This window comes from Manacus candei, unplaced genomic scaffold (genome assembly GCF_025592945.1).
Source record: "Manacus candei isolate 608988 ecotype Guabito, Panama unplaced genomic scaffold, ASM2559294v1 h1tg000128l, whole genome shotgun sequence".
NCBI classification, from domain to species: Eukaryota; Metazoa; Chordata; class Aves; order Passeriformes; family Pipridae; genus Manacus; species Manacus candei.
In genome coordinates this window covers 2-14,046 of record NW_026138176.1, presented here as the reverse complement: position 1 = coordinate 14,046, position 14,045 = coordinate 2, and the positions used below count along the sequence as shown (strand labels likewise).

At 61.4% G+C, this 14,045-nt stretch overlaps 1 protein-coding gene and 1 long non-coding RNA gene across 2 annotated transcripts; one reads left to right on the top strand and one right to left on the bottom strand.

The window, feature by feature from the left end:
* The first annotated feature begins 161 nt into the window (after positions 1-161).
* Positions 162-1,224, top strand: LOC127462415 (uncharacterized). The gene is made up of 2 exons (XR_007900442.1): positions 162-195; positions 316-1,224. It is a non-coding gene; the product is annotated as an uncharacterized LOC127462415 (long non-coding RNA).
* An 11-nt stretch (positions 1,225-1,235) lies between these two features.
* On the bottom strand, positions 1,236-13,011 carry ZNF687 (zinc finger protein 687). The gene is made up of 9 exons (XM_051771009.1): positions 12,540-13,011; positions 10,488-12,401; positions 9,582-9,760; positions 8,767-8,943; positions 7,188-7,350; positions 5,845-6,135; positions 4,893-5,005; positions 4,506-4,647; positions 1,236-3,897 (listed from the first exon to the last, which is right to left on the bottom strand). Exons 1-9 carry the CDS (start codon positions 12,795-12,797, stop codon positions 3,421-3,423), a joined length of 3,714 nt encoding a protein of 1,237 aa, XP_051626969.1. The 5' UTR covers positions 12,798-13,011; the 3' UTR covers positions 1,236-3,420.
* Between the last annotated feature and the right edge of the window lie 1,034 nt (positions 13,012-14,045).

The window sequence follows — 14,045 nt, the reverse complement described above, 5'->3', positions numbered from 1 at the left end:
GAACCCCTTAGGGGTGGTCCTGGAGCCCCCCCCGGAATCCATGGAATGTTTGGGATGGGAAGGGGGGGGGCAGCAGAGCCGGATCCCGATGGTCCCTTCCCTGCAGGGATTCCCCGCCCGGGATGGGCAGGGACGGCCAGGGGGGGTCCTGGGGATTCCAGGGGGGTCCTGGAGGGTCCTGGAGATTCCAGGGGGGTCCTGGAGATTCCAGGGGGGATCCTGCGGGGTCCAGGGGGGATCCTGGAGAGTCCTGGAAATTCCAGGGGGGGTCCTGGAGGGTCCTGGAGATTCCAGGGGGGGTCCTGGAGATTCCAGGGGGGTCCTGGAGCTGCTGTCTCCTCCTCCTCCTCCTCCTCCTCCTTGCTCCCTGCTCCAGGAATTTGGGATTTGGGACTGGGACGCTCCTTCCCTGCCCCCATTCCCAGGGATTTGGGGGGGGGGATCCCGGGGGTGTCTCCCCAGGATGGGGTTGGGGGGAGGGGAGGACCCAGAGCCTTCCCGACCCCCCCGGGAAGGGAAAACACCCCCAAAATTCCCCCCCCCCTTGTGTGTCCAACCCCTCTCTTGGCTTTAAGAGCAGTGACCCCCCCCCTGCACCCCAAATGTCCCCGAAATGTCCCCAAATGTCCCCCCAGGCTCAGCCCGTCCTGCTGGTCAGATGGGGACGCTCTGACAGCGTCCAGTGTCCCCCCCCAACCCCGTGTCCCCCCCCTCAGTGTCCCCCCCCCGTGTCCCCTCAGTGCCCCCCCCCCTCCAATCTCTTTGTTTAGCACTAATTATTTGTCACGTTGATGATGATTATTTAGCATTAAAAACCAAAAAAATTCTATTTTAAACAAAAAACAAAAACCCGCTGGCAGGACCCACCTGGGAGAGAGGGGGGGGTGTTTCAATCAAAGGGGGGGGGTCCCAGCACTCGGGGGGGGGGGGACAAGGAGGAAGAGGGGACACAAAGAGGAAGAAGGGGACACCAGGAGGAAGGAGGGGACACTCAGCCCCTTCCCCACCCCCTGTTTTGGGGCAGGACCAAAAGCTTTGGGATGGGGACCAAAATCCTTGGGATGAGATTTTTTTTTGGGGGGGGGGGAAGGCCACAGGACCCCCTGGACCCCCCCCCAGGCCACAGGTGAAGCAAAGACAGGGCACAGCAGGGGTTAAACCACTAGAAGTTTAATTAATTGCATTATTACTACAAGAATAAAGGATTCCTGAGAGCCTCTCGCAGTGCCCGGAGCTTTCATGGAGCACAAATTCCTCCAACCCCCTTCCCCCCCAAAAAAAATCCAGGTGTGCACCCCCCAAAAACCTTCATCCCCCCCCCAACAGAAATCCAGCTAAAGGCACTGAAGTGCTTGAAAACCAAGGTTACAAAGCCATAGTTTTTCTCTTTTTTTAACGTTTTTCCTTCCTCTAAAACTCGTAGAAACTTTAGGGTTTGGTTTTTTTTTTTATTTTCTCTATTATTAAACAGCATTTACAGGGTCAAGGCCCCAACACCCCACAGGGGGGGTCACACCTGGCCCAGGGGATTTGGGAACCACTTGGATTCCTCTCCTTTTCCTTTGAAATCCTCCCCCCTTTTCTCTCCTGGAATTCCCCATCTGGAATCCACCTGCAGCAAAGGGGGGGGGGGAGGATTCACCCCCTGCCCCCCCCCCCCAAAAAAAAAAAAAGGAGAAAACCAAGGGAAAAAAAAAATAAAAATCAAGAAATCAACCCCCAAAAAAAACCAAAATAAGGGAAAAAAAAAACAAACAACAAAAAAAAAAACCCACAAAAGCAAAACAAACCCCCAAAATCACAACAGCAGTTGGTTGGTTCTGTCACCTTTAGTGTATGATACAAGTTCACAGGGAGGGTTAGAGGGGGTTTATTGACAGGGAATTCCCGGGATAACGAGTCCAAAGAGTCTTTTCCGGCTGTTTTTTGGGGGGATCTGGTGATGGGGAGGGTCCCCCCTGGTCCCAAAATATCCCGAGGAAGAGGAGCAGCCGGGAAAACGAGGGAAGGAGCCTCTCTGGTTTCAGTCCAGAGCGGGATCTGGGAGCAGAATTCCCTCCTTTCCTTCCCCTGGAGAGCAGCACGATCCTGGTTGGAATGTGGGGAGACCCCCCCGTCCCTGGGCTTGCCCAGAGGTGGTTTTTTTGGGCTTGTTATTCCTTATCCAAAGGGGAATTTCCTCCTCCTCCTCCTCCCCAGGGAATGCCGGGTGTCCCAAGGACAGCACGAGCGATGGATGATCCCAAGGGATGGATGATGCCAAGGGATGGATGATCCCAAGGGATGGATGATCCCAAGGGATGGATGATGCCAAGGGCTGGATGATCCCAGGGGATGGATGATGCCAAGGGATGGATGATCCCAAGGGATGGATGATGCCAAGGGATGGATGATCCCAGGGGATGGATGATCCCAGGGGATGGATGATCCCAGGGGATGGATGAGGGACCCCTCAGAGGGGCTGATGGAGCCCAGCCCCATTCCAGGAGTCCGGGATCGGCTCCTTTCCCGCAGCTCCCAGCGAAACTCAACAACAACAAAAAAACAAAAACATCCCAAAGGGAAAGAAAACCGGAAAAAAAAACACCCAAAAAAGTGGATTTTTGCTGTGTGAGGACGTGGAAAAGCCTCCCCTTGGTCCCAGGTCCTGCCCAGCTCCGGAGCAGGGACAGGGAAGGGCCCCTCGGTGAGTCCGGACGTGGCTTCTCCTCTCCCGGAGCCGAAATCCACGGGATTTGGGATCATCCCCAATTCCCAGGGGATGAGGCAGGAGCAGATTCAGGCACAGAGTCAGGACAGCTCATCCCATCCCATCCTGGTTCTCCTCTCTCTTCCCAGCTCCTTCATCGGGATGGAGGGAAGGGGAGCCCGGGGTTGTTATTTACACTGTTCCCACCGGGAATGCCGTGGATCCCGGGGGAATTCCCGAGGGGGGATGATCCAGGGGGAATTCCCAGGGAGGGCTCCCTCAGTTCTCGAGGCTCTTGGGCTGTTGTTCCACTCCATGGGTCCTGAGGGGGAATTCCAGAGGGAATTCCAGAGGCCAGGCCGGGTTCCCCACTCAGTTCTCAAGGCTGTCGTTGCGCAGGGTCCCGAGGGAATTCCAGAGGGAATTCCAGAGGCCAGGCCGGGCTCCCCCCTCAGTTCTCGGGGCTGTTGGGCTGTTGTTCCACTCCATGGGCCCTGAGGGGGAATTCCGGAGGGAATTCCAGAGGGAATTCCAGAGGCCGGGTCGTGCTCCCCGCTCAGTTCTCGGGGCTGTTGGGCTGTTGTTCCACTCCATGGGTCCTGAGGGGGAATTCCGGAGGGAATTCCAGAGGGAATTCCAGAGGCCGGGTCGTGCTCCCCGCTCGGTTCTCGGGGCTGTCGCTGCGCAGGGTCCCGAGGGGGAATTCCAGAGGGAATTCCAGCGGCTGCCCCTCAGTTCTCGGGGCTGTTGTTCTGCCTGGCCCTGATGAAGGCCATGCCGTGGGTCCTGAAGTGGGTCTTGAGGTTGAGCTGGCTGTCGAAGCCCCTCCCGCACACCTTGCACACCAACTTCCCGTCGCTCCCCGCGCCCTGGGATCCCCCTTCCCGGGGGCTCCGCGGGCCCTGGGCGGGATCCTCCCCGTCCCCCGGGCCCTTCTTCTTCTTGTGGGTGATGAAGCGGTGGCGGTTGAGGGACACCTGGGAGGTGAAGCAGAGCCCGCACTCGCGGCACTGGTGGGAGCTGCCGTCAGTCCGGTGCTGCGGGATGTGCTCCTGGAAGTCGGAGGCGCTGCTGGCCAAGTACCCGCACTTGCGGCACCTCAGGGGGCCCTTGCGCTCCCCCTTGGGGGTCTTGGAGGGGGGGGTGGTGCTGTCGGGCTCCTCGCTGCAGGAATCGTCCGAGGAGAGTTTCCTCTTCCGGCCTGAGAGCTGCGGGAGGGACCGGGAGGGGTCGGTGGGAATCGGGATGGGAAGGAACCGACCGGTGAAGGGATCCCACCCAGGGGGATTCCCTGGGATCGAGGGATGGGGAGGCACCAAGAGCTGTGGGATCCCACCCAAGGGGGGTCCCAGAACAGGTGGGATCCCATCCAGGAATCCATCCAGGGATCCTGCCCAAGGGGGTTCCAGAACAGCTGGAATTCCATCCCAGGGGGGTCCCAGAACAGGTGGGAATCCCATCCAGGACTCCCATCCAAGGGGGGTCCCAGAACAGCTGGAATTCCATCCAGGGATCCATCCAGGAATCCCATCCCAGAGGGGTCCCAGAACAGCTGGAATCCCATCCAGGGATCCATCCAGGAATCCCATCCCAGAGGGGTCCCAGAACAGCTGGAATCCCATCCAGGGATCCATCCAGGAATCCCATCCCAGGGGCTCCAGAACATCCCCACCCCCCCGTGTCAGGCCCCTCACACCCTGGGGCACATCCTGGGCGATCTCCGACGGGACATTCCCACTTTCCTGCAGGACACGGAGTCAGGAACAAACCAGGAAACCCCCCAAACCCCCCCAAGCCCCCCCCGAGCCCCCCATACCTGGGAGGGGCCGCTCCCGATCCGGGAAATCACGACCTCCTGGCTCCTCATCTGGTCCGTGACCTTGATCCCGTGCCGGACCTGGATGTGCTTCTCCAGGATGAGGCGGCTGCTGAAGGTCCTTTTGCCCTCTGTGCAGTACCTGGGGTGGGACAGGACCTCGGGAAGCTCCCAAGCCCTGCTGGTTCCCCTGGGAATGCCGCTCTGGCACCCCAATCCCAAATCCCAAACCCCAAACATGCTCAACAACAAAACCCCGGAGCTGTTCCCGGCTCCTCCCACGGTTTCACCTCCCCACCCTCCTGCCCTGCCCGGATCCAACCTCCCCCCGGGGGTTCTCCAGCCCCCCCAGTTTTCCCGGGAGAAGGGGATGGATGCCGTGGGTACCTGCAGGGATAGACCCGTTTGATGCCCTCGTGGTTGACGCGGACGTGCCGGCGCAGACTCGGGGCCGAGCAGAAGGAGCGTTCGCAGAGGTGACACGGGAACTTCTTCACCGACTGCGGGGACACCACGGGGGCCTCAGCCCGGGGCAGGGACGGGATCCCGCTCCAGAGGGTGGGGGGGGACTGGGATTCCCACTCCAGAGGGTGGGGGGGACTGGGATTCCCACTCCAGAGGGTGGGGGGGACTCGCATTCCCACTCCAGAGGGTGGGGGGGACTGGGATTCCCACTCCAGAGGGTGGGGGGGACTGGGATTCCCACTCCAGAGGGTGGGGGGGACGGGGATTCCCGTTCCAGAGGGTGGGGGGGACTCACATTCCCACTCCCTGCCCATCCCAGGGGATGCCCAATGGGATCGGGAGCAACTCGGGCTCCTCAAATCTCAACCCCGGGGGGTTTGTCCTGGGGGAGGAGGACCCCGAGTGTCCCATCCCTGATCCCAGGTGTCCCATCCCTGATCCCGAGTGTCCCACCCCTGCTCTGGGCTGTGACATTCCCTGATCCTAAAACAGGGATCCATTCAGGAATCTCATCCCGGGGGGGGGGGCACAGGACAGGTGGAATCCCATCCAAGGGAATCCCATCCAAGGGAATCCCAGGACAGGTAGAATCCCATCCAAGGGAATCCCATCCAAGGGAATCCCATCCAAGGGAATCTCAGAATGGATGGAATCCCATCCAAGGGAATCCCAGGACAGGTAGAATCCCATCCAAGGGAATCTCAGGACAGGTCTAATCCCATCCAAGGGAATCCCAGGACAGGTGGAATCCCATCCCAGGGAATCCCATCCCAGGGAACCCCGGGCCGTGCCGTATCCCGACCGCGGCTCCGTGGCCGTTGCACTCCCGCCCCCCCCGTTCCCGGGGGTCGGAATTCCCGCCTTCCCCGCTCACCTTCCCGTGCTCCTTCTTCATGTGTGCCACGTACTCGTCGCGCTCGGGGAACCAGGAGTGGCAGACCCCGCAGGTCCAGCCGCTGCCCTTGGATTTGGATCCGGTTTTCCGCGGGAAGCGGCTGCGCTTGGCCTTGCGCAGCTCCGGGGAGCTCGGGGGCTCGTCCTCCTCCGTGGAGGAACTGGACTCCTCCGACCCCTTGGACACGGGGGTCTCCAGGGGCTCCTGTTTGGGGGTCAGCAGCACCTTCCGGGCCCCGTCCTCCTTGGCCTTCTGGGGCTGGTGGGTGTTCTGGGGGGACAGAAGGGAGGGATTTGGGGGTTTCCTGGGAATTCTGCCCGTCCGTGGGATGGGGGTGGGTGGGGAGGGAATTTCGGGATCAGCTCGTTCCAATCCACTTCTCATGGAGCAGGTGGTTCCAACCCAGCCTGGGATGGGATGGAACATCCTTCCAGGGATGGAGAATCCCTCCAGGGACAGAGGATCCCTCCAGGGATGGAGAATCCCTCCAGGAATGGGACAGAGAATCCCTCCAGGAATGGAGAATCCCTCCAGGGATGGAGAATCCCTCCAGGAACAGAGAATTCCTCCAGCAATGGAGGATCCCTCCAGGGACAGAGAATCCCTCCAGGAACGGAGAATCTCTCCAGGGACGGAGAATCTCTCCAGGAATGGAGAATCCCTCCAGGGATGGAGAATCCCTCCAGGAATGGGACAGAGAATCCCTCCAGGGATGGAGAATCCCTCCAGGAACAACCCATTCCAGGGGCCTCATCACCCCCTGAGGGGGTTTTCCTGGGGGGTTTTCCTGCTGTTCCCCAAGGGTTTTCCTGGGGTTCCCAAAGTGTTCCAGGATTCCCCGTGAGGATTAGGGAGGCTCATGGATTCAGCCCTTCCCTGTGGCAGGAAAGACCAGGGATCCCTGATTTTTTTCCCCCTTTTTTTAAGGGATAGAAGGTTCTCCTGGTTCAGGGAAAAGTCTCTGCTGGGGATAAACTGGGGATGAACACTTTGGGCTTGGGAGGGACCTCAAAGATCCCACAGATGAAAGGTGGAAGGCAAGGAAGAGGATTAGGGATGCTCCCGGATTCCCTGTGCCAGGAAAGACCCTGGATCCCTGATTTTCCCCCCTTTTTTTAAGGGATAAAAGGCTCTCCTGGTTCAGGGAAAAGCCTCTGCTGAGGACAAACCCTTCCAGCTCAGGAGGGACCCCCAAACATCCCCAGGGAACCTCCCGTCGCCCGAACCATCCCGGGCTGCTCCGGGTGGGTCGGGATTCTCCCGTTTTTCCCGTTTTTTTCCCATTTTTCCCGTTTTTTCCCGTTTTTCCCCGTTTCCCTGACCTTGAGGTGCTCGAGCATGGTGCGTTTCTGGGCGAAGAGCAGCGGGCACTGCGGGCACTTGAAGACGCTGACGCGCTGGGGCAGCAGGTGCTGGTCAAAGTGCGCCGAGAGCAGCGGCTTGTGCGTGAACACCGTGTCACACATGGCACACTTGTAGATCAGCCTGGGGGGGTAAACATACATGTAAACATACATGAACACGTGTGTGACACACACACGGACACCGTGTCACACATGGCACACTTGTAGATCAGCCTGGGGGGATAAACACACATGAACACGTGTGTGACACACACAGGAACACACAGGGACACTGTGTCACACATGGCACACTTGTAGATCAGCCTGGGGGGATAAACACACACATGTGTCATACATGTGTCATACATGGACACACAGGGACACCGTGTCACACATGGCACACTTGTAGATCAGCCTGGGGGGATAAACATACATGTGTCATACATGGACACCGTGTCACACATGGCACACTTGTAGATCAGCCTGGGGGGATAAACATACATGAACATGTGTGTGACACACACACGGACACCGTGTCACACATGGCACACTTGCAGATCAGCCTGGGGCACAGAAACATACATGTGTCATACATGGACACACAGGGACACCGTGTCACACATGGCACACTTGTAGATCAGCCTGGGGGGATAAACACACACATGTGTCATACATGTGTCATACATGGACACACATGGACACCGTGTCACACATGGCACACTTGTAGATCAGCCTGGGGATATAAACACACATGTGAACACACATGAACAGTGTCACACACACAGGAACACACATGGACACCGTGTGACACTTGTAGCTCAGCCTGGGCACACACAGGGACACCCACAGGGCGTTGGCAGCCCAGGAAAAACCATGGGAAAAACATCGGGAAAAAATCCAGGAATCCTGGGGAAAAGCCCTGGAAAGCCAGGGAAAACCTCTGGGAAAAAGCCCTGGGAACACCTCAGGGAAACCCCTGGGAAAAACCCCAGGAATACCCCTCGGGAACCCCGGGAAAAGCCCTGGGAAAATGCTCTGGGAAAAGCCCTGGGAAAACTCCTGGGGACACCCCTGGGAAAAACCTCGGGAACACCCCTTGGGAACCCCAGGAAAAGCCCTGGGAAAACACCTGAGGAACAGCAGGAAAACCCCCAGGAACCCCAGGAAAACCCCTCGGGGAACTCTGGGAAAACCAGCAGGAAAAACCCCGGGAACTGGGTGGGACTCCCAGTTCCAACAATCCCGGGATTGTCCAGGTTGGAAAACCCCTCCGAGGTCCTCGAATCCCACCATTCCCTCCACATTCCCAAGGGATCCCTGTCCCCAATTCCCAGGACATTCCCATGGATTCCCAGGACATTCCCACGGATTCCCAGGACACTCCCACGGATTGTATCCCTGGACACCCCCATCCCAGCCCCCGACCCCCCTTTCCATGCAGGAATTCCCCCCGATATCCAACCCCAACGTCCCCAGGGGGCCTCTCCCGTTTCTCCAGGACGAACCCTTGGAATGAGGGGATCCCGGGATTCCCAGGATTCCTTGGATTCCCACTCACTTGGACTGCTGGTTCCCGAATCCCGGGTGCTGGGTGTACACGTGGGCGTGCGCGCTCGGAGCCGACTTGAAGGCCATGGGACAGATGGGACACTTGTGGAAAACCTCGCAGTGGGAAGTCTGGATGTGGGATTTGATGGAATTCACCCCCCCGAAGACCACGGCGCAGCTGGGACACCTGGAATAATGGGAATGGGATACAGGCACAGTTGGGACACCTGGAATGGGAATGGGAAGGGGATACAGGCACAGCTGGGGCACCTGGAATGGGAATGGGAATGGGAGAAAGGGGGAGACACCGGGATCCAACCCAGGGTTGGGATCTGGGAAAAGTCCCACAGACACCAGGATCCAAAATAGGATCTGGGAAAAATCCCACAGAGACCAGGATCCAACCCAGGGCTGGGCCTGGGAAAATTCCACCAGCCAGGATCCAACCTGGTTCTGGGATCTGGGAAAACTCCACCAGCCACCAGGATCCAAACCAGGATCTGGGAAAACTCCCACAGCCACCAGGATCCAACCCAGTGCCAGTCCCAAACTCCAGCCTGGATCATCCCAGCGCTGGCAGATCCCAAATTCCAGCAGGGATGGACCGCAGGCCTTGGATGCTTCCAGCTGGGATCGAGGCTGCCCAGGAAGCCCCAGGAGGACGGGAATTCCCATGGGATGAGAGCAGAGAAGGGGCAAAGGACGACGTTCACAGAGGGAAGAAGGAACCCGGATCCGCCCCGACGGGAAACGCGGTGGGTTCGGGGGGAAACCCGACGGATTTGGGGCCTCCCCCCACAGAATCCCGGGATTTCGGGGCCGTACCTGTACCCCACCCTGCGGGAGAAGTGCAGGCAGGACTCCTTGAGGTGGGACTCGAAGTTGGCCAGCAGGAAGTTGCCGCCACATTCCGGGCAGACGTGCGGGGGGCGGCTGCGGTGCATGCGCTGGTGAGCGCTGAAGCTGCAGCGGTTGGACATGATCATGGGGCACGTGGAGCACACCTGGGATGGGGGGATTCCACGGGGTCAGCCCGCCCGGAACGGCGGGTTTGCCAGGGGTTACAGCCAGCTCCCACCATATCCCACCATATCCCACTATATCCCACTGCCCAGGGGTTACAGCCAGCTCCCACCATATCCCACCATAACCCACCATATCCCACCATCTCCCACCATCTCCCACCAGCTCCCACCATATCCCACTGCCCAGGGGTTACAGCCAGCTCCCACTATATCCCAATATATCCCACTATATCCCACCAGCTCCCACCATATCCCACTATATCCCACCAGCTCCCACCATATCCCACCATATCCCACTGCCCTCCCACCATCTCCCATCATCTCCCACCACCTCCCACCATATCCCACTATATCCCACCAGCTCCCACCATATCCCACCATATCCCACTGCCCTCCCACCATCTCCCATCATCTCCCACCATCTCCCACCATATCCCACCATCTCCCACCATATCCCACCATATCCCACTGCCTCCCACCACCTCCCACCATCTTCCCATCATCTCCCACCATCCTCCCATCATCTCCCCGTCTTCCACCATCTCCCACTGCCTTCCCGTCATGTCCCATCGCCTTCCCAGTGCCCTCCTACCACCTCCCACTGCCCTCCCACCACATTCCACTGCCTTCCCACCACCTCCCACTGTCTTCCACCATCTCCCACTGCCCTCCCACCATCTCCCCCCCTTCCCTCCCCTTCCCTCACCGTGCTGCCGGCGCTCCCGCCCTGCTGCTGCTGCTGCTGCTGCTGGAAATGCGCCGCCAGCCCGGCCTTGTCCTTGCACTGCTCCTTGCACTCCAGGCACCTGAAGCAGCTGTAGCTGCCCTGCTCCGACCCTCCCAGGGGCAGCACCGGCGGCTCCTGCGCCCCGTTGGCCACGCCGGGGCCCTCCTGGGCCACCCTCCCGGCGGGAAAGGAAGCCACAGGCACCAGGGGGGTGATGTCGGGCTGGCCCACCATCTGGTCCAGGGCGATGGGGCGCATGACCAGGTGGGAGCACTGCATGACCAGCCCCTTGTCCTTGTGCTCGCGGGCGTGCAGGAGGAGGCTGCACTTGTTGAAGAACACCAGGCGCTTGGTGCAGTGGTTGCAGGTGACCTCGATCCTCATGCTGCGCCGGTCGTAGTGCCGCGCCAGGCTCTTCTCCAGCGCGAAGGCGTCGCCGCACTCCAGGCAGCGGTAGCCGAAGGGCGGCAGCGCCAGGCTGGCGTCGGCGGGCGGGTTCAGGTTGGGCTTGTAGGTGGGCAGCAGGTTCTTGCTGTTGAGGATCTTGTTGAAGGCCTCCACCAGGCTCGACTGGCTGCGGGAGATGACGGTGCCGGCCACGGCGGGCGGCGGCTTCTGCGGCTGCACCATCACCACCGCGGCGCCGTTCACCTTCTGCCCGCCCGGCGCCGCCGCGGCACCGCCGGCCCTGCCGTCCACCCTGGGCAGGCTCTGCGGCACCAGGTTGATGATGTTCTTGGCCACGGCCTTGCCGGGCTTGGCGGGCAGCACCACGGACTTCTGCTGCGCCACGCTGGCGGCGATGAGCATGGCGCTGCTGGCGCTCTGGATGGTGGACACGGGCAGCACCGTGCCCTGCAGCTTCGCGCCGTTGCCCAGCTGGACGCTGACGATCTTGGGCCCTTCCGCCGCCTTCGAGGGGCTGCCCAGCTCCGGTTTGTCCTTGGGGGGCGGCTCCGGGGTCCCGTCCTCCTTGGTGCCCTCCAGGGAGCTCTGCTCGCCCCCCGGGCCTTTGGTGGAGCCCGGCTCCGAGTCCGAGGACACCCTGGTGACCGTCCTGGTGATGCTGCCGCAGGAGGTCTTGATGGTTTTGATCCTGACCTTGAGCGGCCGCGAGGAGCTGGAGGAAGGCGAGTCGTTGTTGTTCTCCTCCTCCTCCTCCTCCTCCTCGTCCTCCTCCTCCTCCTCGGCGCTGGACATGCTCTGCGGGCTCCCCGTGGATTTATCCAGCCCTTCCTGCTCCTCCTTGAGGGAGAGCCCGTCCTTTGGGGAGGGGGCCAGCCCGGGGGACGGGGGTTTGAAGAAGGGCTCGCGGGGGCTGCCGCGGGGCGAGCGCTTCCCCTCGGCCCCGGCCTCACCCAGGGCGGCCTCCGAGCCCGGCCAGGCCGGGAGGGGCGAATCCTCGGCGGAATAACGCACGGTGACCGACTTGAGGTGCTCCAGGGGGCTGTCCCCGAGGGCCGTCCCCAACCCCTTGGGGCTGGGCTGGCGCCCCGGCAGCTCCTCCGAGTCGGATTCCTCCTTTTTGACGGCGGGGCCGGGGCGGGGCCCGTCGGTGCCGCCGGCCTGGTTGGGCTCGAAGGGCTGCGGGAAGGCCGAGGGCAGGTCCCCCGAGGCCTCCCCCAGCGGCTCCTTGGTGGGGGACGGGGCCAGGCAGGGCACCGCCAGCGCCTTCTCCTTGCCTTTGCCCTCGCGGGCTCTGTCCAGCAGGGCGGGATCCTCGCCGGGCTCGGGGCTGAAGTGGGAGAAGAGATCCAAGGCCTTGGGGCCCTTCTCCTTGGCCCAGCACTCCCCGTTGGCCGCCGACTCCCCCGCCCTGTGCCCGGGCGACCGCGGCGCGTCGGCGGCGGCACCGAATCCGTTGTGGAGCAGCCGAGCCCCCATCCCATGTCCTGGTGTGCCCCCCATCCCGTGCCCCGGTGTGCCCCCCATCCCATGTCCCGGTGTGCCCCCCATCCCGTGCCCCGGTGTGCCCCCCATCCCGTGCCCCGGTGTGCCCCCCATCCCGTGCCCCCCCAGCGTCCCGTGCCCGTCCTTCCCGCGGCCGTCCAGCGGCTCCAGCTGCTCGGGGCAGCCCGTGTTCTTGACGATGACGCTGACGGCCGAGATGTCGGGGTGGGGCAGGACGTGCTCGGGGGGTGCCCCCGTCCCCGGGTCCCCCGGGCCGGCTTTGAGGGGGGCCGGGTCGGGCTCCTCGTGCCCGGCGTGGATGGCCTCGTTGGCGTCGATGTCGGGGATGTCGAAGGCGGCCAGCAGGTCGTCGAAGTCCGGGGTCTTCATGTCCCCCATGGTGGGCACGGGGGAGAGGCTGGAGGGGGGGGGAAAAAAGGGGAATGGGGTGTTAGGGATGCAAATCCCGGCAAATCCCAAAAGAAGCCCCAAATCCCGACGCTCCTGGGGCTTCCTGAAGTCGGGAATTGCCACACTCAGGCCTTGGAGCTGAGCTCATCCACCCCTGTCTGTGCTCAATCCAGCCCCTCTTCCCACAGGAAAGGCCGTTTCCCTTCCCTTTTTCCTTTCCTTCCCTTTTTCCTCTTTCCTTTCCTTTCCTTTCCTTCCCTTCCCAAACCTTCCCTTCCCTTTTTCCTTCCCTTCCCTTCCCAAATCTTCCCTTCCCAAACCTTCCCTTTTTCCTTCCCTTCCCTCCCCTTCCCTTCCCTCTCCCAGCCTCCTCCTTTTGCTCCAACCCCCCCCCAAACATTCCAGCAGCTCCAGCTGCTCCTCCCTCCCACAGGGATCAGGGACAACCCCTCTCCCCCCACCTCCCTGTGCCCATCCCACACCACATCCCTGGAAAAAAAACCCAGAAAACCCTCGAGGGGGGGGGGCACGTTTTTCCCACGGGAGCTGCTCCCCCAGGGGAGCTCCCCCAGGGGCTGCTCTTCCCGGGATTTGGGGAGAGCAGGGAACGGCCACACTCACCCAGACAGCCCCCAAAGTGCCTCCCCCTCAGCTCCGGGGGTTTTATATCCCGGGAGCAGCGGGAAAAGCGGGAGAGGCTGAGCCCGGCCCGGGGCTGATCCCTGGAAGAGCCCCCGGAGCGAATTCCCGAGGCCGGGACTTTTCCGAGGCCTGGCTATTTTTAAAAGCTGCTTTTCCTGTTCCCTTCCCTGACCCCGGCGGGGCTCTGGCAGCTCCAGGCCCGGCTCCTTTCCCGGCTCCTTTCCCAGTTCCAGGGGGGTTGAGCCGGGTTTAAACCCCCCCCTGCCCGGAGCCCCTTCCCGTGTCCAGCGGCCCCGGCGCTCCCGGCACCACGTGACGCCGGATCAGCTTCCCAAGGAAACCTTGGACAAAGCCTGGCCCTGTGGCCCTGGGCCCACGGAGCCTTGGGAATGCCGGGAACACACGCACAGGGAACCTGGGGAACCGCCGGGCTCTGGAAAACGGGGAATGGCCAGGCCGGGCCGGGGGCTGAGCGGAATTCCAGCCCCTCTGGAGCTGTTTGGGAAGTGATCCCTGCTCCAAGGCCTCTGGGAGTGATCCCTGCTCCAAACATTCTGGGAGTGATCCCTGCTCCAAGGCCTCTGGGAGTGATCC